At 37.9% G+C, this 26,908-nt stretch overlaps 1 protein-coding gene across 2 annotated transcripts in view; it reads left to right on the top strand.

Annotated features, from left to right (window-relative positions):
* The window catches only part of RNGTT (RNA guanylyltransferase and 5'-phosphatase), a 174,316-nt gene that overhangs the window by 58,292 nt on the left and 89,116 nt on the right, over positions 1-26,908 (top strand). For both annotated transcript variants that reach the window (XM_074150422.1, XM_074150423.1), the window contains exon 11: positions 7,592-7,756. In XM_074150422.1, the coding sequence (XP_074006523.1) occupies positions 7,592-7,756 (165 nt within the window). The remainder of the gene's footprint in view (positions 1-7,591; positions 7,757-26,908) is intronic.

Here is a 26,908-nt window from a genome sequence, read left to right as displayed (position 1 = left end):
AACTTTACAGTGGGGCAGGTTTTCCAGTTGCGTTATCATGTCGAGTTTCCTAAGTATTGGGAATGAAGTCTGACACAGGGCTTTTTTTGTCCAGTATATTTCAAAATAGGAAAAACTATAGGCAAAATAGAGGATGGTTGGAGGGATATCATATGGAAGCAGTGGGAGTGTGTTCAAATGTTCTCATGTCTTATTTTCCTAAATTAGTTTTAATTCCTTCTTTTCTAGAATTAATCTAGCCGTTTCATAAAATTTCATATTTTCAGCTTTCTCTGTCTCTTGCCTTCCCATCTTTTTCCTGTTTCTAGGGAAAAAGAACTAAAGGAAAAAAATAATCATTGTAATCAGAAGGAGGTACCAAATCTAAAATAACTATATAATTCAGGATGTGTTTTATGAAGGTGAAAGCAGGACCTCTGTAATATTTTCATTTCCATGGCATGTCTTGGTCCAGGAGAGAATGTGAAGGCCATATTGTTATCCTTTAGAGAATATTTCTCTTACTTAAAAGAAATATGAAGAGAAATGCCACTTTTCTTTTGAAATGAGTATAATAGTAGTTTATCAGTATTTTTTCACTCATAAGCTAAGCATGCATATGATGAACTAGATATGTTAAAGACAGATTGTGTACTGAAGTTATAGATCTTTTGTAAGTCTTTAGGAATATAAAATCTGTTACAAGCAGATCCTAAACTTTAGGAAAGGTTCTATCATGGTTTAGGTAGGGGGTTCCTTTTCTAAGATAGTATTTGTGAATCAGTGCTGATTATTGCTACTTTTTTTTTTTCCTCTTTTCTACTTTGTAGGAGACTTTATAATTACTGTAATAGGCAGTCTTATTTTAAATACTATGAAGTGATTTATATACTAAAAAAATCAGTGCCACAGTCTTTTCAAGTATGAAATGCCTTGAATAATGTCTTTAAGATGTAGAAATTTTCCCACGGTTCTTTAATTCTCTGGAGTGATAATTCTTTATCGTAAAGACAGCCCTGTAAAAACCCGGCACTGACTACTCGTACGAAGAGTCACGGTCAATGGCTGGTAGAAAGGAAGAGAGTGTGAGGAGAGTAGAAGCAGAAGGTGAAAATATTGGCTGGACCATCCAGTATTTTGCTATTAAGGTGGTAATGCCTCCGTAAGATGCACAACAACAGCACTAGGAAAAATAATTGGAGAAAAACAGAAGCAGTAAAACCCTGTGTTCGATCTTTTACTTTGCAAAAAACCTAAATTTACTGCAAAATAAAGTATTTAAATTTCTATTCCCCCGTGAGAACCAAATGCAATCTTTTTGTGTGTAAATATCCAATGATGATGATGGCAAATCTGTTTTATAGTCGTGAGTTATTAGAATTATGACTTTTACTTCTGTAATTAAAAATGGGAAGTTCACCTATTCCTCAGATTACTTGAGGGGAGGCAGCCAGTCTAGACGGAACATAATTCCTTTTGGTTTTAATCATTTCGATGCAGTAAAATCCCCTTATTGAGTTCTGTTTTTGAAGGCTCAGGAGGATTTATAAGGATTATAAAGATCCTAAATGAAGCCACTGTACATGCAATCAAACAATGAATTGGACTGAGTTGTCTGTGCTCCCAAAATAGCAACTACTAAGCGTTTGGTGCCTGACGGGAGCTTTGTTTTCAAAAGAGAGGACTTAGGTGTTTGTCCGTGGTAGATCCCTGTTTCCATAAATCTGCCTCTTTATCGCACAACGTAGATGGTGAGAACTGTAATTCAGTCATTTCAACTGATCGTTAATATTCTGCCTTATATATGTTACCTTTACACTGGTGAAGCAAACTTACCATCCGCTTGTCGTTGTAAGCTTTTGTGGCTTTTATCTTGAATTTGTACTATTTGTACTCTGTTTTGAGCAATCCAAGGAGGAGAAGAGTGAGGAAGGGAGCAATGTTTGTAGTACAATCTACTTTTCCTGTTTTGATCTTAGATATCTGTTTAGTCACAGTTTTGACAGTCCTGCTGTTTCGTTCAAGTTATGTTTGCTAATAAAATAAAAGTGTGGAGCTATATTTGTATGTTCTGTTAGGCCTTGATGTTTATGCATGGGCTACAGACTTCTTTCCTTTGTTGATTCATGCATATTTGAATTTGTTTTCAGTGATTTCTTTTAAAGGAAATACAAATAATTTAAGACGTGTCTTAAGCAATCTTTTTAATAGGTCTGGTTTCCCAAACCATTTTCTTTCTGTGATAAATCAAAGCAATGCTCTATTGTATAAGTTGACAACATATAAATAGTAATTATGTTCCTGCAGCACGTTGGTTGAATTGTTACAATTGAAACAGTATTTCACATGCTGTACCTCATTGGTAGCAAGATAAATTTTAGAAACTATTTTGAAACTGCTAAATTCCCTGCCGTTACTATATCCGTTTTGAATATTTGTGTGATAAAAGTTAGAAAAAAAATTTATAATGTATTTTCAGATTATAATATTTGTCTTGCCTTTTAGAAATGAAAAACTTAGTTGTAATTCTAGAAATTTGTTCATTTCTCTAATACTTTACTTTTAATCCTGTTTTAAAAAGAAAGCTTCATCAGCAGTTAAAATACCTTCAGTGATTGAATATAATAGTAATCTTATTTGCAGAATGAAACGGCACCTTCAGATTGGTTTTATATAAAAGCTATGTCTATCAAAAAGATAGCAGCATCTATAAAACCGCAGTGAGAAGAAATATGTGCCAGACCATTAATATAAAATGCAAAATATTAGACTGCATGGTCTTCAGAAGATGGGAGAACTAATAATGGGCTTTCGTTGGAGATGCAGATGTCAGCTGCGGGTGCCTTGAATTGTCACTAATAATGTTAACCACAGGGTAGAATATCAGCCTGAGCTTATTTTTTATTCTTCTCTCAAAATCATTAAAGCTAAGACAGTTGTGACATGTGTTCCGCTATGGCTCAATAAGTGAAGACGTGCGTGGAACGTATCTGCGTGTATGTGCTGAATTATTCATGTCTACGTTACTGCTCTGGGGAAGCAAATGGAGCGCGCTTTGCTGGCAGGTAGACTTCAAACCATATCTCACGGAGGGAGAGAATAAATATTCTCAGTTTATCCTGGCCCGAGCCAGTTATCAGCTGTATACACAGGCCCAGGCATTAGTTTTCTTTTTACTGTAGCTGCATTGGGAAAAAGCCAGATAAGCATCAAATTCTAAGAGAAAGTACTTTTCTGGGATTTAGCACCTACGTACCCCTTTTTGTTATTTGTGCTGCATCCATCTAGGTAAAGGACTTTCCATGTAAGTCTCACCGAATTTCCTGAGCTGTAGCCACAAGGTCAACCTTGGCGACAGGGGAAAGAAGGCTTAAACCCGGAGGGTGATGGCGGCTCTCCAGGGGTACCTTTCTTCTTGCGGAGAAAGAGGGGACTGAGACGAGACCAGGCTGGATGAGGCTTTGAGCAACCTGGTCTAGTGGGAGGTGTCCCTGCCCAGGGCAGGGGGTTGGAACTTGATGATCTTTAAGGTCCCTTCCAACCAAAACCATTCTATGATTCTGTGACTGGGTGTGCAGCAGAAATCCCATTACCCTCTTGGAAATCCTGTTACCCTCTTACACCCGTCTCAGCTATTCCTGCTGTCTTCCTGTATTTAATGACCTGGGATTTGAGTTACCAGCCCTTGTAGCCGTATCAGCATGGGGTTGTGACTTCAACACAGAGGTCTCTGTGAACTGAGTGTGGGCAGGAGCTACAGGAGGGGAATGGCCTGAGGATTGACCAAATCCAGTCTGTCAGCACCCATCTGGAGGAATGTTCTTGGGACTGTGGAGGTTTTTTTTTGTTCTTTTATATTTTTTTTAGCTCCTTACAGCAAATTAATTGCCTTCCAATTATGGAATATTGGAAGCTAATATACAATGGATATTAAACAAGCTGCAGACCCTGTTTTTCAGTATTTTTAAACATGTATTTCTTTTGTGGAACGCTGGGTTCTGTGATTTAATTGTGTATGGCTTCTATTGGGAAGTTGACTTGAAATACTGTAAGTTTAAATTTAGAAATGTTCAATCCTGGGTGGATTTCAAAGTTCTGTAGAGATCTCATTTTACGTTTGAGGATTGTGTTTAAAATCAAAACAATATTTTAAAATGTCACATCTGTTCTAAGCCCACTTCATGCTGTGACCTCTTGGTGCAACGCACAGTTTCAACAGGTGAAGGGGATTCAGCTGCCCAAGGAAGAGCTGTTGATCCAACGGATGGCTCCTCTCTTGAGGCTTGCCTAAACAAAATTTTGCTTACTTTTAATAACTGTGAGGAGGAAGTGTAACTTTCTAGCATGGATAGGAAACACATGGTACTTTTGGTTTATCCTTTGCTGACGAATTTATTTTAGGTTAAAAATGTCTAGAACAGAAATTATTTTCTAATGCGCTCCAGTAACTGCTGTTAGGCAGTGGTGGCCTTCATCCTTCTCAGACAAGTAAAAACTTGCGTATCGAAATAAAATCTCAAACATCTGAATGCTTAAATTAAAAAACCATCTCTGTTGCCTAAAAACATACTAGTATTTGTTGCCTGGGTTTAGATTATACACGCATCAATGTCTTGGTTTTGGACAACTTCTAAATGTGTGGTTTATATACTAAATAATCTCTTCCTGTTTTTGTCAAGGTCTGTGAATTATTTATTGCAGCCGACGTTACCCTCCTACTTATTTGCTAAAAGCTTGGATTTTACCGCTTGAAGGTTTTGGATCTGTCTGGGATAAATATGTTGTGTATTAGCAACACTTTTCTAGGATAAATACGTTGTATATTAGCAACATTTTTTGTAATTATAGCAAGTGTCTAATAACAAAAACTCCTCTTCCTTCAATATTGCTTTTATTCAGTATGTCCTGGATATAAATTCAATGTTATGTTAATTTTCTTATTGATAATGTCCTGTGCTTTGGGGAGGATGAAAAATTCCTTGACTTCTGAGTTTACTTGACTGATGAAGAAGTTGCTCGGCAGCATTATCTGTGTTTTCCCATCTCATATAATTTTATGTCAGCCCAGCTCTGACCTTTAGATGATGGAACCTAGTGGTAATATACCCTTCTGCTTAACAAGCTTTGAAATAAAAATATATGATTGGCAGAGCTGCAGGAAATAATTAGTTCCGAGTAGATGTGAGAAGTGAAAGGATTATGTAAAGGGAAAGAAAGTGATTCAGCTGGTTTATGGTGCATATGAAGTCGTCAGATTTTAATTTAACTATTAAGGGATTGAAATAAATTTAAGTCACTATGCGAAAGCATTTTTTTAATGAAGCGTTGTAAAGAAGGTCTCTAAATAACTTTACTGCTTATTGGAAGCTCAAATATTTGAAACATTAATTAGTTCATTTGCTCTTTCAGACCTACTCATAAAACGTGGCTGAGTGGAAAAGCTACTGTAGGGAGGAGAGAGCTTGTGCACCAGATCTTGCTGAAACTTACCTAGAGAACAGTTTATGGTGTTCATTGAAATAATAAACAATGTGTATACACATTTCCTAGGAAAGAATTCTTCCATCGGTTCTTCAGCCACTTGTTACAGAGGTCAAGATGTGTTTTTTGTGTTTTGATTCGATATAAAAAACAGGACAAGCTCAATCACTGTCTAGATGAGTTCTTGAGTATGGTGTACACAGGGAAGAAAGAAAGAAAGAACGATTTTGCAGAATTTTGATGTATGGCCCTTAAAAAAATCTGTGCATCGTGCAGCCGTGTTCTGCAATGAATGAATAAAGAGCGAGCTGCTTTCTTGCCTCTCGGATTTTCCCATGCTCTAGTTTTCCATTCATTTGAATGGCTCTTTACTATATGAAAGTAAAGCAGTGGTGAAGGCAAAGTTAACAGCCAGCTTTCTTCTTCACAATCGTGGATCAAAGAGCAGAGATGAGGAGACGTTTCACCCATGTTTCACTGGCTTTGTGCAAAATGTCCTTCGCCCCCAGGTGATGGTGGCTGTGCTGCCTCTCCTAGAGATTGAAGCTGAGTCCTGTAAGAAGGTGGTTGTGAATTACATGTGGTGTGGGGGCGATGCATAGTTCTTAAAGTTGTTGCAAGGAGCAATTGAGGACTTTTGATAGAGATGTAGCAAGGATCTAATGCTAGGAAAGAAATGTAAGAGAAACTTAATGAGCGTGAAATACAGAAGTTTCTGGTGAAAGACCAGGATGAGTTTGGGAGGAACTTGATTAAACTCATGTTGGTCTAAAAATGGCATTCCATTTTTCTCCTAATTAAGGTATCTATTCAGATACTACTCATTCTATCTCTTACTGTTGTATACATCATCAAGATGTCATTGATTTCCTTTGCATTCTTTCAGATTGACCACTTCTGATTCTCTTTGCACGTTAGAGCCGGGCTTTTTTTCCTTTTAGATTCTCTTTCCATTTCTCTTCTAGCTGTGTTTAGTACAGGAAATATCTGGTTGCTGGTTCTCCTGCTCCTCCGTACTGCTGCCGTTGATGATTAGAGTCCCATGTCTTCCCAGTGTCCTGTGCTCATTGCTTTCAACTTTTGAAAAATTCTAGTTTGGAAGCCAAAGCTCTGGGAGCTTATTCTCTGTGGACTGTGAAAGGGATGGTTTTTGAAAATTATTTTTTTGTGTGTGAATGGGGTGGCAAAATGAGGGATGATCTCATGTAAATAAGTTCCAGTGCTGTATTATGCTTGTATGCAAATCTAGGTGTTTTGTGCTTTATTGCTATGAAAGTAGCGTGTCTGATTGAAACTAACTTTAGAATTCATAAGTTGCCAGTTGCTTATTTTCTCTTAGAGGTATCTGCGGTATGTTCTCCTCACTATCTAATCCTCAAAATATAATAAATTCCATTATGGGCATTTATTAATCTGACAAATGCGCATTTTGAATGCTCATACTGATCTGATGCAACGCACCAAATGTATAAAGAGCAAGGTAAAGCTGCTGTTTTATTTCAGGTCTTGAAAGGTGAGAGTACACTACTGAGATCTAGAGAAGGGCTTTTACTACCTTTTTGGGACCAAGCCATCACGTATCTTGCAGGTTTTTGCAGCCACTGTTTATTGGCACATTTTCCAACTGCAGCTGTATTTTTCTCTTTTCTGTGACAGAAAGTGAACATTTATGTAATTAATGCTTCTTTCAAGGCATTAATATAGTACATTTAAAGCAGTGAGTTTGCTTAACTGTGTAAATCACATTGTTGCATTGTCATTTAAAGTATTATGAACAAAATGGGCTAAATGATTTCCGAGGAAAACTATGTGGAAAAGTATGTAGCTGCTATATCCAAAGCTATAATTTGGGAATATTTAAATTATTTTGCTTACTTTTAAAGGTATTTAGATATTTAACTCGTATATGTTTGAATATCTATGGTAGGTTTTTATCTTTCTATGAACTTTGATTTGATTAAACCTCTTGCAGCCCAAGACAAATGCTTGAAAACCAAGTATTTGGCAAAAACATGTAGTTATTTGATAATATTTTTATGTATCTGTATGATTCTAAATATCGTGTAAGGAAAAATTAGACTGTTAAATAATTTGGTGTTTGATTTTAATACCGATTTTTGTAACTTGGCAGGGACAGCCTGTTGGAGACTGTGATTTTAACGTTCGACTTGCATGTATAGAGAAAGAGATTATATTTCCACGACATGAAAAGATGAAAAATGGTCTCATCGACAAAGCACAGGAACCATTCAGTGTTCGAAACAAACCATTTTTCGACATCTATGCTTCAAGAAAGGTAAACTTGATTTCAGTTGTTTATGTTGTGGCACTGAAGGCAGCAAAGCAGTGTTGGGTATAGGTTTTTCCCTCAGCTTTTTTAGATTCCAGTGAGTTTCTTTGCTGGAACTGAGCATTCAGCACTGCTTGGGGGTTGATTGGTAGTGTGGGATACTCTGAAAATTGATTTTAGGCTACCTATTTCTTCTGAATTACCTCTTTCCCATATTTAAAACCTTTTTTTTTTTTTCAAAACCTAATTCTTTAGTTTTGTAATTTTGAATGATGATATGGAAGTTCATGGCTTTAGGTCTGAAATGTCTCTGTTCTGAAGGGAGTGTCTGAGAGCTATGGTATTTATACTGTCCTCCTTCATAGGTAAGAATATAATGTTCTTTTTACTTCTGGTCCCCATTTGGCCATAGTATAAGAATCACGAGCTGTGCTTGAACTCCCACATCATGTTCAGAAGTGATTACTAAGAGCCCATTCTAGTTAAAGTTTCCACATTTTAATTATTAAAATACTGCCCTGGGTCTTCTGAAGTAATGCATATGACTTGCAAATATGTATATGAGTTCCTGTCTTTCATTGTGCACTCTTTTCTTCACTATAGATGTATCCTAACATTCTGTAAAATACTTTCATTCTCTTCTGTGAATTAAGTGGCTCCTGGATAATACTTTCTTGTAGAGGAACCCATCGTTCCTCAGCACTGCAGTTAGAAGTAGTCCCGTGTCTCATCAACACAGAGCAACGAACATCAAATTGTTGGCTTCCATTTGCTTTTGTCATTTCCTTGACCCTGCAGCAGGTAACGAATCTCCCCCCAGGAGGAGCAGTTAATGGTATTTTGGCTAACCGAGAGCGACTGAAAAATAAATAAAGAGATAAGGCATAAGTTGGACTTCAAAAAAAACTGCCTGGCAGAGAGTAGCTGTCTTTGGAAAGCTGAAGTCACGAACAATTCTATGAGAAGTTTGTGTGGATAAAGCACTATAAATGTTTTGATCACTTGTCTGTATTTGTGTTGTTGCATTTTTGGGTTGTCTATTTAAGATCAACATTGTGAATTTGAAATAAATTATTCATGGTGCTAAAAAGGCCGTTTGTCCAGGGCACGTAATTTTGAGCTTGCAATTACAAGAAACTAGACCAAAAGGAACACCTCTTAAAATGATTTCTTACATAAATCAATAGTTTCTTGAAGTGTTCTGGAGTTCCAAGTTTTTTAACCTCATTTAAAAATCAGAGGAAGAACATGGTTGGAAGCATTCCTAGAAAAATTTCTAGGTAAAACACATCTGTATACAAACCTCATGCTAGTTCAATCTAATTGCCAGCATGACATGACTATTGAAATGGTCCTCTGCTTCCCCAAACCTGGGAAGTCAAAATTATGCTCAACGTCTTTCTCTTTCCTTTCTAAAGGAGATTTCGGAATTGTCCACGTGCATTCCAGTGTATTGGATTTTAACATTTCTGGTTGCGGCGCTTCTTAGTCAGCAATGAAATGATGCTATTTACTGGTCTTTCTTTGACTTTCTCAGAACTCTGAGCATAAACTCTTTAAGACATTGACTCTCTTATTACCCAGCAGTAAAGCATCAAATATGTTGGCAAGGAAAAAAAATTACACATGGCTGGAATTTGTTTCATAATAGACTTATAATTGCTTTTGACACTAATGCTTGGACAATAGTCCTTTATTTTGTCTTTGCCTTTGCCACCAGGTTTGATTAACTTGTGAATTATGGAATGAAGCAGTTATCTGGCCAATTTTCTTCGCTTTTGTGAAGGATATTCCTGTATGCAGCAGTAGGAGATGCACACAGAGAGCAGGAGAGGGTTAGAGTGGCTGGCAGCGCAGAGCGAATAGCCAGTGATATTTTTCTCTTATTTTAACCATTTCAAATCTTTATGAGTTATCTACTCAGTGTGTGTATTAGATCAAATTGGTAGGAAAACGAATCGATGAAGAGTAATATCCTGAGTTTTATCAAACTGTATGTTTTGAAAGATTATTTCTTTAACTAGGCCTCTTTTTGTCAGTTAACTTTCCCTCCAAGTTAGAGTGAGTAAAAGTCAACGGCCGGTTTGCACGACAGTTATATAGCACATTTTCTTTCTCTGAGGGTTCCTTTTCCTCAGAGAGTTTTCCTGCTTTTTTACGTGCGATGAATATACCATTGGAGTTGGAGAGAGCAGGGCATCTGAAAGTATGAAGCATGGCTATCTCTTTGTTTTTTCTTACTTACCTCAACCTTTTAAAATCAATATTTGAAGATGTCAGTAAGTCTGCAGTACCAGGTAAAACTTTAGGACATTGCAACCTGCATTTGAGGTTATTATGTTGCAAATGCAGTTCAGTGAACTAATTCTCACTCTAATGTGTTATCACTACCTTAAAAACATCTTTAAGATAAAAGTATCTATATGTTTTTAATTTATTGGAGTATTTGGGTTTGGTGTGGGATTTTTGGTGGATTTTTGTTCTTGGGGTTTCTTTTGGTGTGTGTTTGGTTTTGGGGTAGTTGTTTTAAGTGGTACTCAGGGCAGACTCTCTCAAGCTTTCTACATTTTGGGTTTGGAATAACCACAGCTTTTAAACTTTTCTTTTTGAACAGTGTATGTTATAGGTTTTAAACAATCCTTGTCCTCATTTAAAGTCACTGTTATCTAGTGATACATGTTCATTATACCACTGGTAAAACAAAACTTTTAATAGGCTCTAAATCTGATTATCGTTTTCAATAAGTAAGAAGTTTTATGTCAGTATTTAAGAATTGTTTGTATGCCCTATGGTAACTGTAAGGAGTTTTAGGTAATACTACCAGTATTGATGTAGAGTTTTATCTAAGGCAATATTGGTAAATGTTTAAGGGAAATCATTATGGATTCAAAATATATTTCAAATCTTTATCTGCTGAAAAGAATAGCATTCATAAAAATATATTCTGAATAATATGTAGACTACGAATTATTGTTGCTCTTACTTACCTCAAAAATACATGTTTTGATTCATTACTTCTGTGAGCTTGATGAGTGTGATTTCCTGTAACACTTCCTTAGGATAATGAAACAGGCATTACATCTTCATGTCCATCACAACTTCATGAACATAATTTTTCATTATATATGGTCAGAATAGACTATTGTTTTGAAGCATTTCCCTATTCTGAAAGAGGAGTATTTAAAAATAGTATTGCTTTGCCCAAAAGATTTTTTTCCTATGTTAATTCAGTCATCTCTGCAGCTATAGCAACACATGTACTCGTGACGACTAACACCTCATTAGTGTAGCTGAAAGAGCGAGCTGGGTTTCTCTTGCATCAATGACAAATGTCACGACAGGGTTTACCAGCTCCATGTGCAGCACAGCAAGGTCTGCAGGGAGACAAGGAATTCCATCCAGCTTCTAAGTCTGCTCCTGTTCAGATTGACTCAGCGTATCAGTCAGTCAGTCTCCAGAGATGGCGGCAGCTGAATGGATGCTAAAGGGCTGACAAATGGGACCTACTTAGGTAGATCCTTTCCTTATGTTTAATTAGCCATTTTTCTTCTTCTTCTCTAAGAACAGCAGGATCTTTCATCTTTAAAAAGGATCCTCTCTTTCTTGACTAGAGGTCCTTAAAGATTTACACCCTTAAGTGGTCTCAGAAAAGCTGTGTGTTTTCTTAAGCTTGGGTTTCTTCCCTACCTTGAGTTCTTGTGTTTCACAGACAGAAGATGTAGCTTCTCAGCTCACCCCCGAGGCTAGTTATATTCAAAGAAAGATCAATGGACATGAAACTCTTCGGTCACAGATAAGGCGGATCTCTGATTGCACCAGCATGTTCCAGACTGAAAAAGTGGAAAACCCATTGTGTTGGTCAGAATGGGTTTCATCAGAATTCTTTGGATAAGTCTTGAATTTTGGTTTTTTTTTTGAAGTGTAGCTGGGTTTTGCTTAGGGTCAAGAAAAGAATCAAGTGTCCTTCTGAATAACTGCAGCTGGAACAACACATCACATCTTACTTAAGTTTTGAGAAACTTCAGTTTTTGAAAAATGTTCCCAGGGCGCAGTTTGAACCTCGCAAAAGTGAATGTTGTAGACCCCTCCCTCCATCAGTCCTTTCTAGGACCCGAGTTAAGACATAGTGCTCCAAATCGAAAGCCCTTGTTGGCCATTCTTCTTATTAACAATAGCCCGTGTCAGTAAGTGTGTGATAGCTTGGGTGGATTGTAGGAAGATTACTCAAAAAGCCCAGGAGTCTCAGCGCTATATTTAATAGCAGAATAAATGGCTAAAACTTTTAATTATACCTGGAAAAAATGAAGGTTGTCCACACAGCTTTAGTTATTTTCAGTGAAAATGTGGAAGTAATTACTTGAAACAGCAGTAAACTTTGTACTGTGTTATATAATATGTCAAATAATGAAATTGTTCTTAGAGTTATGGATTTGGGACTTTAATACCAGAGTTAGAGTACTGGCTGGTTTTGGGTTTTGGTTTTAGTTTGTTTTTTTTCTAATCTCAAAATCAATTTGTGAAGTGAAATGCACTTTAAAAGTGCAATTATAAAGTATAGCAGCAATTATAGTTGTGCCTTGACATTGGTTGTTGGTACAAGATTTTGGAAATAACGGCTGTATCTTTACAATGTTTTATCTTTATAATGTTGTCTTGAATGTTATTTTAAGACGTTTTGGTGGGCTTTTCTTTGTTTTTTGTAAAACTGAGTTTTGGTGGTGAGAGGAAGAACAGAAAGGGACAGTCCCCTGGGGACACGTTGTATATTCTGGGAATCTATAAAAATGTTACCTTGTTGAACTTTGGTATTGATGGAGACAGCAGCATCCCTAACTTTGTCTGCCTCTATAATCAAAGAATCATTAAACACAGTTTACTCTTTTAGTGTCAGCTGGGAACACGTACTCTGTGAGCGATTTTGCTTTTTAATGTAATTTCCGGATTCTTTTAGAAAGGTATTTTTGAGGAATGCTGACTCTTTGCTGTTTGTCATGAACACTTGTATGATTGGTCACTTCTGTTGCATAGCTTGCTTTGTTTTCATTTATTAGCGTGCGTCAGAATTCAAGGAGATGACATGGTGAGATCTGCCAGCGCTCCCACCCATCACCTAAGGGTAGCGGCAGTCTGTGGAAGAAGTGGAGTTTTAGGCTTCCTTAATGCTAAAGTAGTAAAGACCAGTGAGGTTAATGCTTTATATGCTGCATATTCTTAGCCTTGGAGCCTTAGTTTTTAATTTATACAAATATTTTAGGATTTTCAACAAGGTCGTTATCTTCATTATATTGAACAGGAACATGGAAATAAATCAATACGGGTACATAGAAATAATCAAACTCTTGGAAATGATGCAAGCCTTGGCTTTCGTTGCCTAAACCAACTCCCAGTTCTTTTACAAGGCTTTTTTTGTGTGGATGGTTTGAGCTCAGATGTCATCTCTAAAGCCTATTGTCTAGTGAAAATGCTGTCTAGCAGGAGCAGAAAAGGAGTTCCTTTCTCTGCGGTCCATGGTCCCGTGGAGAATTGTGCCCATCACTCTCAGTGGAACAATCGGGCTAAAGGTTAAACAATGATACAGGTCAAATGAACAGCCTTTTTCAAATGTTAGCACACTGTACGTCAGTGACTTGTCAGTTTTTGACTATCACGTGATTTTAAAATGACAGCTTGTCCTAGAGGGATTAGAATGAAGGTGAGTAATCTCTGCTAGAAGATTACATGGTCTTAGGATCATCTTGAAACATTTCAGTCAAATCTATGAACTGACAGATGACTTACTTTGTTCTCCTAGTTTGACATTTGAATATTATTTTTTTAAAACTGCTTTTATTGTAGTTAGGAGAGGTGGAATGTTTAAAAGTTTATACCAATAAATGTATAGCTACTGTTGAGGGGGTTTGCTTTGGAAAATTAAGTGGCTGTGGACCTCTGAGGAAGGAGGAGATTGTGTAAGTACACAACTTGCTGATGGTGGTGTGAAGTGTTTTGCAGCTGAGGCAACTGGAAGCTGGTATAGAATCATAGAATCATCCAGGTTGGAAGAGACCCTTGGGATCATCGAGTCCAACCATCTACCCTACACTACAAAGTTCTCCCCTATATCATATCCCCCAACACCACATCTAAACGGCTCTTAAACACATCCAGGGATGGTGACGCAACCACCTCCCTGGGCAGCCTATTCCAATGCCCGACCACTTTTTCTGTGAAAAATTCTTTCCTAATGTTCAGTCTAAACCTACCCTGTTGGAGCTTGAAGCCATTCCCTCTCGTTCTGTCATTAATTACCTGTGTGAAGAGACCAGCACCAACCTCTCTACAGTGTCCTTTCAAGTAGTTGTAGGGAGTGATGAGGTCTCCCCTCAGCCTCCTCTTCCTCATACTAAACAGTCCCAAAACAGTCCCAAAAAACAGTATTTGCATGGCCTGAAAAAATGAACCCAGAAAAAAGGCAGTATATGTGGAATATAGCTCATCCACGTCTGCCGAGAGAGCTGTTAACCCAGAACTGACTGCAAATGACCACAAAGCCCTGTTCTTATGTTGCCAAGTAGCCCAGAGACAAAAATGTGGGGAAGATTTGCAGTCATGGGACAGGAAATGAAAGAACTCAATAGCAGCAATGGCAGCAGCAGAAGCGTCAAATAATATGTCTATTTATTGGAGATTTTGAATTCCGCATCTCCGTGGAGGGGGGAATGTTACCATCTGGAGGGTTTTTAATGCCAAAAAGACTTGTTTCCCCTGTTTTTATTTTTGTTTTTATTTTCTGTGCCTTAAGGAGTAGCTTGTTCGGCTCACCTTTCAGTCCTGCGCTTCCTGACCCAGAGTTGGCAGTCGCTCTTCGGTGTCTGGCCTACACCAATAGTCCTCGCTCCATCTGTTCTGTTCCAGGTTTTTGGCCTGTTTATCATCTCCTCTCCTTTTAATTATCTTCTAACCCATCTCCTCTCTACCATTTTGTTTCTGTTTGCTTTTATTTCTTTACTTTGTATATTTCTTCCTCACCAGAAATGAGAAGTCAAATGTTGTAAAAGCAACTCTGCCTTATTCCACCCTTAGATGCTTTTGTGCTGGTGGTTATCTTCACAAAAATTTTGTTTTTGAAGTGCTTTTCTTCCCGTAAATGCAAATAATGGTTGACCTGAGGAACCTAGTAAACAAGCAGTGAATAAGAAGCTGGAAAGATGTTACCTTATGCGTATATTAGAATTTGAAATCTTCACTTGGCAGCTTTCCTGTATCCCAGCATGTGGTATTTCAGCCTATTTTTCAAAATGGTTTTACCATGTGAATTTTAAAGGTAAGGACAGTCGGCCAGACCAAATGGAAGCTCTGTAAATTGTAATACGAAACAGAAGACCAAACTGTGGCTCTTGACCTGAATGTAGGTAACTACCACTTAGGATTTGGTGCTTGAACTGGAGCTATTTCGTGCAACCAGCTACAGCACTGGCTGGATACTGTTCGTTGAATGTAATTTCTGGCAGTGGGATGATGAGGGTAAGGACTTTGTAGGTCAGGGCTGGTGGGGTGTCCAGCTGCCTCTGGGCGTTCGTTTGCTTTCTGTGGGGCAGGGAGGCTGCAGTTACTTGGTTAGATTTGGTTTACACCAAAACGTTTTCCCTCCTGCTAGGGGGAGGAAAATGACTCAGCTGCGGCTGACTTTTCAGCCCCTTTGCTCTGATGGAGTCACTTGAGGAGACCCGTTCCTGAACAAGAATCTGTGTTCATTTCCTAGATTTAACAAAAGAACATTAGGCTATTTGGTTAGGGAAAGAGGGAAATAGTTTTTTGCTTTTGGTTTAAGAAATTACTCACAGATTAGTTACATTCCACATTTTTTTGAAAATTATATACTGAAGTTAAAACAGTCTTGAACATTCCCATGAAAGATTGTTTTCGTAACTAGTGGGCCATGTTGGATATTGCTAGTGGTACGAATTAAATTAATGTAGAAAAATTCAGATGTGGAATATGTAAGTGGAATACATAATTGAATTCTGACTTGCCAAACTGCAGTGTGGGAAAGAAAACAATGAAACTCGTGGAAAAATAAAAGCATTTGGATGAAGCATTATACTTGGTGCACATTGTAAGTTTAAATATCAGAACAGTAGATGTTCAATTTAGCTTTTAACATTAACTTTGAAAATGCTAACATTTTTGTAAATGATTTCTTTTGTATTTTGTTCAATGGAAATAATATTCCTTTCTAAGTAGGAAAAATGTCTTAACAGTGATTTCCCTTTTCAGTTTTGTGGTGTATTACCAAAACAGAGAAAATGAAAATCTGTTTGGACCTAATTACCAGTTGGTATCCCATTATGGGCAATTGAATTGGTGTATTTGATATCTTTGGAATTAGTTGGAGGACTCAGCTGTGGTGACTAAGTAGGTCACTCCACTCATTAATTGAGGGGCAACTGTTTAATATTGTCCGTTGTGCCACTTCACAGCCTGTCACTTCCCAAACTGCCTCCTGGCAATACAGCTCTGCAGGGAAGCCATCAGCCTCCTCGTGTTGGAATGATGTTCAAGAGACATGCGCTTCATTTGGATAAGATGAATAAGAGCACAAAGAAAATTGTAAAGATGGGGGTGAAATTTAAAGCAACTTATTATGATACAAGATTATAGGACATCCCTGCTCTCTCTTTCTTTTCTTGTGATATGCCCAATTTTGCAAAAAAATGCTGTGCAAAATTATCCTTTTTCTTTAAAATCAAGAAATAATAAAATCTTAGGATTTTACTGTTATGGCCTTGCAGTGGCAAGTTTTAATTTCAACTTTGTAGCAAATAAAGCTCTCAAGTGCCATTGCATAGCGGAAGAATCAGATGTTTTTAAACATTCAGAATATAATGTTAAATCTTTAATTTTTGTGTTAAAATTCCTGCATCAGTGCCCAGTAGAATACATTAGCCCAGTTTGAATCAGACATTGTAACAGTAAATGAAGGAAGATTTTATATTCCTGGATATCTGTTTTATGTCTAATTGAATTATTGTATATACAGATTTGTCTTTGTTGATGAGTCTTAGTGGAAATGCTTAATAAACATGATCCTTAATTATCTGATTTAATTAAAACAGGCCTGTACAAGTTCCTGACAACCAGAGACTGGATTATGTTGTAGCCATTTACACAGGGGCTGGATAGCAGATAAACCCTATCAAGTTTGTAACATTGGAAAATCATTTAGAGAACAAATTAAAATGTACTCAGCCCATTGCACTCAACTCAACGTCAGTTTTTCCTTTCACAGCAGAAGAACTTTTGAATGTTGTATTTGATGAAACCCAGAATATTAGGGAGATTCTAACCATTAGTGGGAGAACCTTGCTCAGTGGAGGAGATGGGTAACAGACTTTACTGAGTGTTTGCCGTCCATTCAGGAATATCACAGATTGTAGATCATTTGTAAATAGGTCAAAGAATTTGCTAGTGGCACCAACTAAACCTCCTCCAGCTCCAGCAGGATTCTAGTCTCAGGCAGGTCTGTTCTGGGGAAAGTGATGTGGACAAAATGCCAATCCCTAAAAGAAAAAACTGAAGGTACCTTGCAGGTTGAAATAGAGAACTGGCAAGAGCACAGTAAATTAAATGGCCAAGCTATGAAATATATTGCTCTGTTTCTTCATCAGGTAAAATAAATATGCTGTTTGGCAGTGGCGTTCCCTCAGAGCCTCGAGGAATCCATGTTTCTCCCATTTTGAAGCTATCACAGAAGTCAATTAAAGTTTCTTGAAGCAGCCTATTTCTCTTATTTGAAAGAAGCATTTGAAAACATCGTAGTTAATTGCTGTCAATTTCTCAATTGTGTTTTTGAGAAGAGATTGACAGGGAGAAATGCCTAATGCTTATTTTGAATTCAGGAATGCAGATGTGCTGTCAAATTAAGCATTAACACACATAGCGCTCCTGTTATTCTTGGGTATTGTTTTGCATATATTAGGTACATGACCTTTGGAGTTGTTCGCTCAGAACCAGCAAGCTGGTGATAGCTCAGTGGGACTCTTACTGCGGCGTGATCTACATTTTTCTAAAATGTCTCTATCCAAATAATTAAGGAACGTGGCATATAGCTAGCCTTAGTAGCATCTTTAAAGAGTGCAGTTAATGAATTAGCTGCAAAAGATTAAAAATAAAATAGAAACATTAATAGAACCATTTATTCCCTGCTACCACTGTTAATATATCTTATTGCTGTTCACTACAGCATTTTTTTCCCTTGTGACTGGGTGATGAAATCAAGCCAGTGCTGTTCTTCCACCTTCTCAGTATCGGAGGTTGCATCCCATCACAGACTGCAGTAACTTCCAGCTAATCATTCATCTGGAAATGGCTTTTCTTTAAATTGTTTAGGGGGGTAGTAGAAAAGATTTAAGAAGCAGGTTTCAAAAGATGATACATATGATTTCTCTTGCTTTAAGTTCCTCCTTGTGAAAGTGGCAGCGGTTCCAGTAGGGGCTGGGAAAGCTCTGAGAGTCCAGTGCGTGGAATAACTTGTTTTTTTGCAGAGGTGCCTCGATCGTGATACTAATCGGGTTGCAGATAGAAGGGAGAGTCTCTGGCTTTCTTGCTTGGAGATGTTGCTCGTTCCCCATCACATGAGTATAAACAGGAATTTCTATTGCCTTCCTGTTCTGGAAAGAATACATAGACCCTGGTAAGGACTTTTCTGCAAAATTGCTCTTCTGAAAGGCAATTGATGAAAAGTGGTTTCGTTAGTTAGAATGCTAATGCCTAGGCACTAGTAGTTCAGGTCCTTGTCAGTCATTGGCTCTGAAATTGTATGGGTTGAGGATGATATTGTAGAGTAATTATGGTTCTTTGGATTATGATGTTATTTATCATCTATAGCCTACTAGCATCAAGTCTTCAGAATACTTGGCTTTTCCATTAAGGCATTGAGGAGTCTGGGAGCCCTGCACATCATGCTCTTAGCCAGAAAACCGAACACTTGGAGCTGAAGTAGAGATCGCAAATTATGCTGGTGGCAGCCTGAATCCACAGCCTTTCGGCTTCATCCACTTAGAATGCAAGAGAGCCATTAAATGAGAATGTATTTATAATACATCTGAGAGGGCTGTTGTAGCTGTGATAGCTGCGAGATAAATAAATGTTTCTTTCAGTGCTCCTGCTGAGTTTCTAACTAGTTTTAGACCGGAGGAGAGTATGTAGGTGCCAGAGCAAACCCAGGTAGAATTAGATCACCTTCCTTTGTCTGTTGCCTCTTGAGGTTATTTCAGCCTTGCTGCTCCTACTGTTATTAGTGCAGAGCTCGTCAAGGGTCAGTGGAGGTGCCCAGGTGAGCTCCGCTGGTACCAGCTGAGTTCCCGTCCTGCTGCAGGAGCTGTGAACGGGCTCTACATGGGAGAGGTGACCCCTGGTAAAGCTACATGAGCTACTGGCTAGGGCCATATGTACTTGAATACTACGAGTGATGCTTTCAAGGATAAAGCAGAGTATTCTGTACAGGAATGCTTGCTGAAGATGATGAAGGAGTGTGGAAGGGAAGCTACACGTGCTCCTCTTGCAAAAGAATTTTTGTGACTAGAGGCTGGTCAATCTGTGAAGCTGAATTCAGTTGCACTAAACATGCCTTTGGTCAAGCTTGAAAATGAGAAAAGCCCACCTTTTTTTGGCTTTTTTGGCTTTTTTTGGCTACAAATTTCCTATCTTTAGCAGATCTTTTTGCGCTGGGTTCTGGTCTGGTGTGTTTAAAATTATTAGGGTAGCTCCCTTATGGAATTCTTAAAACGTTCTTCAGTGACCGGTTGTATCCACTATGCTTTTGTTGTGGCTGTTGGCTATTCCCACACCTAACAGATGGCACTCGCTTCGACTGACAAGCTGTGGGATAGCCAAGCATTACTAATAAAACCTATCACATGTTAAACTTGACCTGACATTAATCAAGTTTTGAATGCTACAAATGATTCATGGATAATAATTAGTCTCTTGATCATATTAGTGAACATCAGTCTCACATTGCTGCCATTATCTGCTTTCATTCTTATAGGGAACAAATCCATTGCAGTAATTAGGTGTTTTTAATGTCTTTTGAGCCAAAATGTTCTGTATGATTAACTTGGCAAAGAGGTTATTTTTAGCCTTTCAGTATGATTGGTTTCAGAGCTTCTAGTAAATTAACAAACTGAAAGGCTTCCCATAAAATACTATTTTTTAAAAAGTATGTACTTTTTAATTTTATCAACTGAGAAAATTCCCATGTGTCTTTCTGCAGTCATTTGATATAATTTTCATCACAATGTGATTCAGCTGTTGCCACAAATTACACAGTTCAAAATAGTGGTGATTTTGTTAAACAGATGAACCTTCGGAGTTTACTTTTACTCTTCTTGTTTAGTACTGAATTATTGGCTAACGTCAAGTGCTTTTAAAACGTAGGTACTCATAGAGACAAAATAACATTTATGGCTTTTCTCTGTTTTTATCTTGACTTAGAATCTTGAGTGGATGCCTGCATGAAAGCTAGGATTTTGAGCTTTAAGCATAAATTTTTTTAAAGGCTTTTCATGCAATTTGAATTATACACTGATTTTACAACCCAAGAGCATGAAATTTATTTTTAAGTAATGAGCAAGTGAGAAGTTTATACTTTGTGTTCCTTATGCAGTTAGGGCAAAGTAGATCATTCCACTGTTTTACTGAAAATGTAGCTGTTATTCTTCAATATGTGTTGGTTCTTAATGAGCACATAAATCTTCTTTAAATAATTACTTCTTAAGGAGTTAAGTTTTTAATTTATTTTCTACAGTTTTTGATCCTGCTCTTCCTTTATGCATATTTAAGGCTGTTAGCATGGGCCAGGAAATATTTTGTAACTTCATGATTTTTTTAGTATACTTAGCTTAATACTTTTAGTATTTTTAGCTTAAAAATATTTAGTATAAGCTGTGGTTTTCTGACTGTGCTCTCCGTTATCCTGCTGCATTTCCTTTTTTGCCTCTTTGTTGCTGGTTTCCCGGCAAACAAAAATTGAAAATCTTTACGATAAATATAGCCAAATACAATGAATAATTGAGGATACATTATAGAATTGGACCTGCTGTATTATAGAATTTACCCTGCTGTAAAGATGCACTTTAATTAATATGTTAAATAATGGTTTTTACCTCATTTATTTGATATTAGGTATCATATCGTATTTTTATTAGGAAATGAGAGTAGTGCAGAGGAAACTGGGTCATGTTACATTGATTAAAGATCTGCTCTTCAACACTTTTATAGGTGATTTGGGGGAAAACATGAAATCATAGAAATGAGGGATGGATACTGATGTTTGCATGAGGGAAGTAAATGGTGATGCTGAAATACTACTTAGAGCTTTTGGAATCACGAGGTGCAAGCAGAAACATTTACTTGTATGGCCATGGGCTGTCACGCTCATGGTGTCACCGGCCCTGCTTTCAGGACCTTCATGGTGACTTGGAAGGAGCCGCTTTGAGTCAAGGAGCCACTTGTAACGAGGCATCGGCTGCTGAAATTCTTCTTTGGCAAGTGCTCGTGTATCCAGAGATCTCCTTGAAAAGGAGACTTGTGCAGAGGAGAACAGGGAGTGCATTTTTTTCTTGCTGTCCTGGAATATGCTGTCAAGTCTGGCTGGGATGGTTTCAGCTGATGAACAAAATGATAACTCTGAGTTTAGAAGAGACTTTATTGAAATACTGAAAAGTTATAGCCGTTTCCTCCTGAAATGTTTGAAATGTGGAGCTGGTTTATTTGCCCCAAAAAAATCTCTCAGAGCTGAACTTGATTAGTGCCTATTAAATAGATGAATAAAGAAGAGAAGTTGAAGGAAGAAAGAAAACTGCTGAGAAATAGGCATTAATTTTTTAATTGCGAATGACATAGTTCACTGGAGCAACTTAACGAAGATGCTCCATCACAGCATGCCCTAACTTGAGACTGCACAATTTTCCGAAAAATTACTTGGCACTTGAGCGTATCACTTGAAGAGGAACTTAAATATGCATGAGAGGAGAGGGTTTCATCTCATCCCCGTAGCTGTCTGAAAGTCAGTGTGAGCTGCTGATCTGGCTGTGTCTGGGGTTGGGCAGGGAGGGAAGGAAGCACTGGAACTGCCAGAAGCCTTTGATCCTTTCCCATCTTGCCCCCAAATGTTAATTTACACTGGATTTGTTTAGGTCAGCTGTCTTACTTCAACTGCTAATGCTAGATGAGGTGAGCAATATCCCGAGTATGAAAAAGATAAAAGGCTTCAGTTTGAGGTGTGGGGGTTTTTTTTGTTTTTTTTTTCCATTTCTCAGATGGTTTGCTCCCTTTAATTCCCAAAGCCGTGCATTCCCCAGAGTCACTAAAGACTACTTTGAAAGTTTTCCCATATATTTGTAATAATTCCAGGCAACGAACCAAAATCAAATCTTCTCTTAAGGGTTTATTTATTTTGGGCTCTATTTCTCTTAAAATGTGAATTACCCAACTTTTACTTGTTGGAAGGTTGAGGGGAAGGTTGAGATTTTTAGTTTTATTTTTAAATAATACATGAAACTCCACCCTCCTCCCCATCCCCACTATAGAGTTACTCACTTGCTCTTTGATACTTTTTTGCTTTGAGACTGAAAGCAGCTGTTGATTTCTTGATACCTTCTCTGCGGAAGAAGAATAGTCCATCTCTTTTAGAGAAGTGAAAGGAAAGAGCCAGAATAATTGTTTCCTTTTAAAAAAGGTGGTTATTGGTGCTGGTAACTTCGGAATCTTTTTCTGAAGGCTATATGTTAAGTTTAAAGAATCTGCAGTATCCGCACAGAGATTTATGAGCCGATGTCTGTAAAACCTGACGGATGTCAGGATGTGAGAATTACTGCGGAGTGTGATGGTGAGGGCTGAAATCAGGGGAGGGGATTGTCCTGTGAGTTGAGCTGAAGTCTAAGCCAGTGAAGATGCTGCTCTCTGAGGCTGTGAATTACAGTGTGCTCAAGTTTGTGCCCGTTCCCTCTTGTCCTGTCACTGGGCACCACTGAAAAAAACTCAACCCATCCCCTTGACACCCACCCTTTAAGTATTTATAGGAGTTGATCACATCCCCCCTCAGTCTTCTCTTCTCCAGACTAAAAAGACCCAAGTCATAGAATCATAGAATGGTTAGAGTTGGAAGGGACCTTAAAGATCATCGAGTTCCAACCCCCCTGCCATGGGCAGGGACACCTCCACTAGACCAGGTTGCTCAAAGCCCCATCCAGCCTGGCCTTGAACCCCTCCAGGGATGGGGCATCCACAGCTTCTCTGGGCAACCTGTTCCAGTGCTTCACCACCCTCACAGTAAAGAATTTCCTCCTAATATCTAATCTAAAGTCCCTCAGCCTCTTCTCGTAAGAGAGATGTTCCCCTCATCATCTTTGTAGCCCTCTGCTGTACCCTCTCCAGCAGTTCCCTGTCCTTCTTGAACTGGGGAGCCCAGAACTGGACACAGTGCTCCAGATGGGGCCTCACCAGGGCAGCACAGAGCAGAGGGGCAAGATGACCTCCCTCAGCCTGCTGGTCACGCTCTTCCTGATGTACCCAGGATGCCATTGGCCTTCTTGGCCACAAGGGCCCGTTGCTGGCTCATGGGCATGCTGTTGTCCACCAAGACAACAAGTCGTGACACAGCAGATTGATAATAGTTGTGTGCAAGAACCTTGGCCACATTATTTTGTAGAAAGTCAATATGACTTTGCAGAAACATTATTATGTTTAGGAATCCACATTGCTCTCGCAGCATGTTCTGTTGCATGAGTTTTTTGGGGTTTTTTTTTGCAAGGGAAAGGAAAAGGCACAGTAGTACCTACTGGATGTATTTATTTTATGAATAAAGTAACATCTGAAAACTCATCAGAATCATGCCTCAGGATTACAGAAACATTAATAAAAACCTACCGGTGTTGTATGGAATATGCATGCACCGAAATTTTCTCCTATTCCTGCTGGAGGAGCCAAGTGATTTGTTTATTGATAAGTATAGAGGGATCTACAAAGCGTGATTTTTCATTTATCCACTCAAGAACTGCTGACTGGTTCCGTGTTTTAGCAAAATCAGCTTCAGCAGGTTATTAATCCTGCTTTTGGTGACCTACTGCTCCTCAGCTCATCCCGTTACTCATCACACAGCCCCGCTCGTTCCATGTGATTACACCATTCTTTTCATTAGAGGACTATTATTAGATGTAGCAATAATTTTTAATTTGATTTAATTACAAAGTAAAAAAGGAAAAGTTTTGAATAATAAGCTGCAGTATGAGCGTGTGGTTTATTGCGGCGTGGGGAAGGAAGAAGCTGCGAGAAGTGAACAAAGGGGTTCACAGGTGGAAATGGATGCCACGAGGCTACAAGGAATAGCAGGCCGGCAGAATTGGCTGGCATGCATCATTTACCCATCTTTTATAAAATGTCATTGAGATGCATTGCATTTTATCTGATCTCTGGCAGTCGTCCCAGCCAAGCAGGTGTGCCATTTATCATGGTGCCGATTAAAAAAAAAAAAAAAAAAAAAGAAAAAAAAAAAAAAAGACCGTACTGTTCAAGTTAATTAGAAATTTTAATATGTGTGGAAAATTGAACATCGTTTTTTTAAAAGATGAGCCGTGATATCTGCATTTTAAGTTCATAAACCTAAAAACTTTCTAACAGCTATATTTTTAGCGTCAAAAATATTTGCTTATGTCAAATGTTTCTTTTCTGCTCATTCTCCTGTCGTTCCAAACTTTCTGCAATATTCAATGGGTGTAGATTCTGCAGTATTCACAGACATCCTCTGAATAGTTTAACTTGCACAAAAGTAAGTATGGGAGGAAGCTCAGAGAAAAATTCCATTCCCTCCTTCCCGCTTCACTCCCCCTCTCCCAAATTGTTCATCTTTTCTAGTAAAAATTCTTTTCCAGAATGTTGTCATTGAGATTCTTGTAATGGACCTAATGAGAGTGAAAGCAGAATAACTGAGAATGAAGGCAGAATAACTGCACAAAGAGGTTTAGTTAGCTGTTGAGTCTTGTTCTGCTTTTAAAATCCTTTTATCTTTGGTATCTAATTGACATTCGGGAGGAGATACCTTAATATGGATGCTCTGGACCTCCAAAATGAGAACAAGTTCAAGTCTGAAACTGGGTATCAGGTTGCTCAGAGGGATTCCCTTGCGTTTTATAAGTGTGGTGGAGTAGTGGGGAAAAAAAAAAAAAAAAGAATACCAGAATGTTTGGGGTTTTTTTGAAACAGTAAATTTTGAATTTGCATTTTCCACGATTTATGAAGTTGTAGTAGTGCTTTAATGAAGTTGAACTGCCTGTAGACCAGAGTGGAGAGAGCTACAGGTAAAACAGTGCATGCTAATAATTTTATGCTTTGCCTGGGTGAGTCCCACACTCCAAATTAAAAGACTGTTTCTATATTCTTAAGTTTTATTTTGGGAAAGAGTAAATAACGCAGTTTATGTAAGTTCCAACATTGAATTAGCTATGTCAAATGCCTTTAAGAACTTAAAATAAGCAGAAACAGAGATGGTTGGTTTCTGTTTGCCAGTTTGGTTAGTGCCTTTTAACAGGATAGCTAGACATGTATAAAAAGTATAGTCTCGGCTAATTTAAAGTTTGTCTTTTATTTTTAAAGGTGGAGGTTTTTGTATTTGAAGAAAGTATTTTGTAGTACTTGAATTTAATGAAATCTTTTCTGTGTATTTTTGTAAATATCAAGTGTATTCTTATTATGGATTTCTCACTGGCCTGTCAGGTTTGGAGCTGTGCAGTGACTTTGCAAGGGATCTACAGAAGGCTTAGCTTATGTAGAAATTAAAGAAAAAAAATTTAAAAGCCCAAACTTTTAAACATTTGTTTAAATATTTTCCAATGTACTCATTTCTCTGCTGAAGCAAAGATTACCAATGAACTTTTAAAAGAATTGAAGATTATTTTTTCTTTTTTTTTTGTATAGATAGTTGGTAAAGGATTGTGAGCCTCAGCTGTAAATTCCAAAAGGGTAATAGGGAAATGGAAGCTACAGCTTCACATTCCAAGTATGGGCTTTCTGTACTGAAATACAGTGTTTTGCTGGGTGATTTTTTTCTCAGAATCAAATATTCTTGAGGTATTTTACCACTTGAGATTACTCTCATAGAGTGTGTTTTTCAATTAATTTGTGTCTAAAAGTTGAACAGTGGAAGCTGTATTTGTAGATGCAGTTATAAGCACAAATATGCTAATGAATATGTGGTTAAGGAAAAAACTAGGGTTTTTTAATAGCAAAATGAGTATTTATTCTGTGCAAACATCTACAGGTTTCAGCGAAATACCATGTTATATTATTATTGTTTAAAATATTTGGCCATCGGGCTTTTGATCCATTTTAAGTGCCTTGCTTTGAGTTGTACAGCCTATAGGATGATACAAATGTTAATTCTCAACTCTTTTTGTACTTCTGCCATGTACTGAGGGCAGAGTTTGATACTTGATTTGAATAATTTAGTCACTGGGTCATTGAGTTAACTTGGGCTATACAAAGGAAATGGCACAAAATTAACAATCTAGGCCAAAATATTGCTTTTAAAACTGACTGTGATTTACCGAGTTCTGTATTTGCTATTTTATGACCACGTTGTTGGTTACACATCAAAATTTTTCAACTGTTACTAAAAGCACCTACGTCAGGATAAATTCTTCATCTCTAGAGTAAAACATAAATTGAAATTAATAAAGAGGCATTTTGGTAATTCTCCTAGTTTTTGTTATTACTTCACAGTTGTAGTTCTCACTGGGTATTTGCTTTTCCTTAGGCGAGTCATAATTTAACACGGAAGCGTATCATCAATTCTTGTAACTGTCGACTGGCTGGTTTCATTAGTTTTAGTTAGATGGTTTTTCTCTGGCAAATACCATCTTGACGGGTGTATCCACCTCCATATGGAATTCACAACCTTTGGAAATGGGAAACAGAATATTCAAGATCCAAATGGATTCAGGCAGCTGTTTGGCAGTAGCGGAGCTGTGTTACTGGGTTATGCCCTAGTTATGGAGTCTGCCAAACATCAATTTTGAATGATGCCCTGAAATATTTTTTCAGTGCATATTTTCAATCTAAAGTAAGTGCTACTTGCGTGTTAAAGTGGCAAATGTGTTCTTTAATTAGTCCACAAATGACTGT

This window comes from Numenius arquata, chromosome 7 (assembly GCF_964106895.1).
Source record: "Numenius arquata chromosome 7, bNumArq3.hap1.1, whole genome shotgun sequence".
NCBI classification, from domain to species: Eukaryota; Metazoa; Chordata; class Aves; order Charadriiformes; family Scolopacidae; genus Numenius; species Numenius arquata.
Note: the sequence above shows the minus strand (reverse complement) of the source record. Positions and strands in the feature narration are given on the sequence as shown.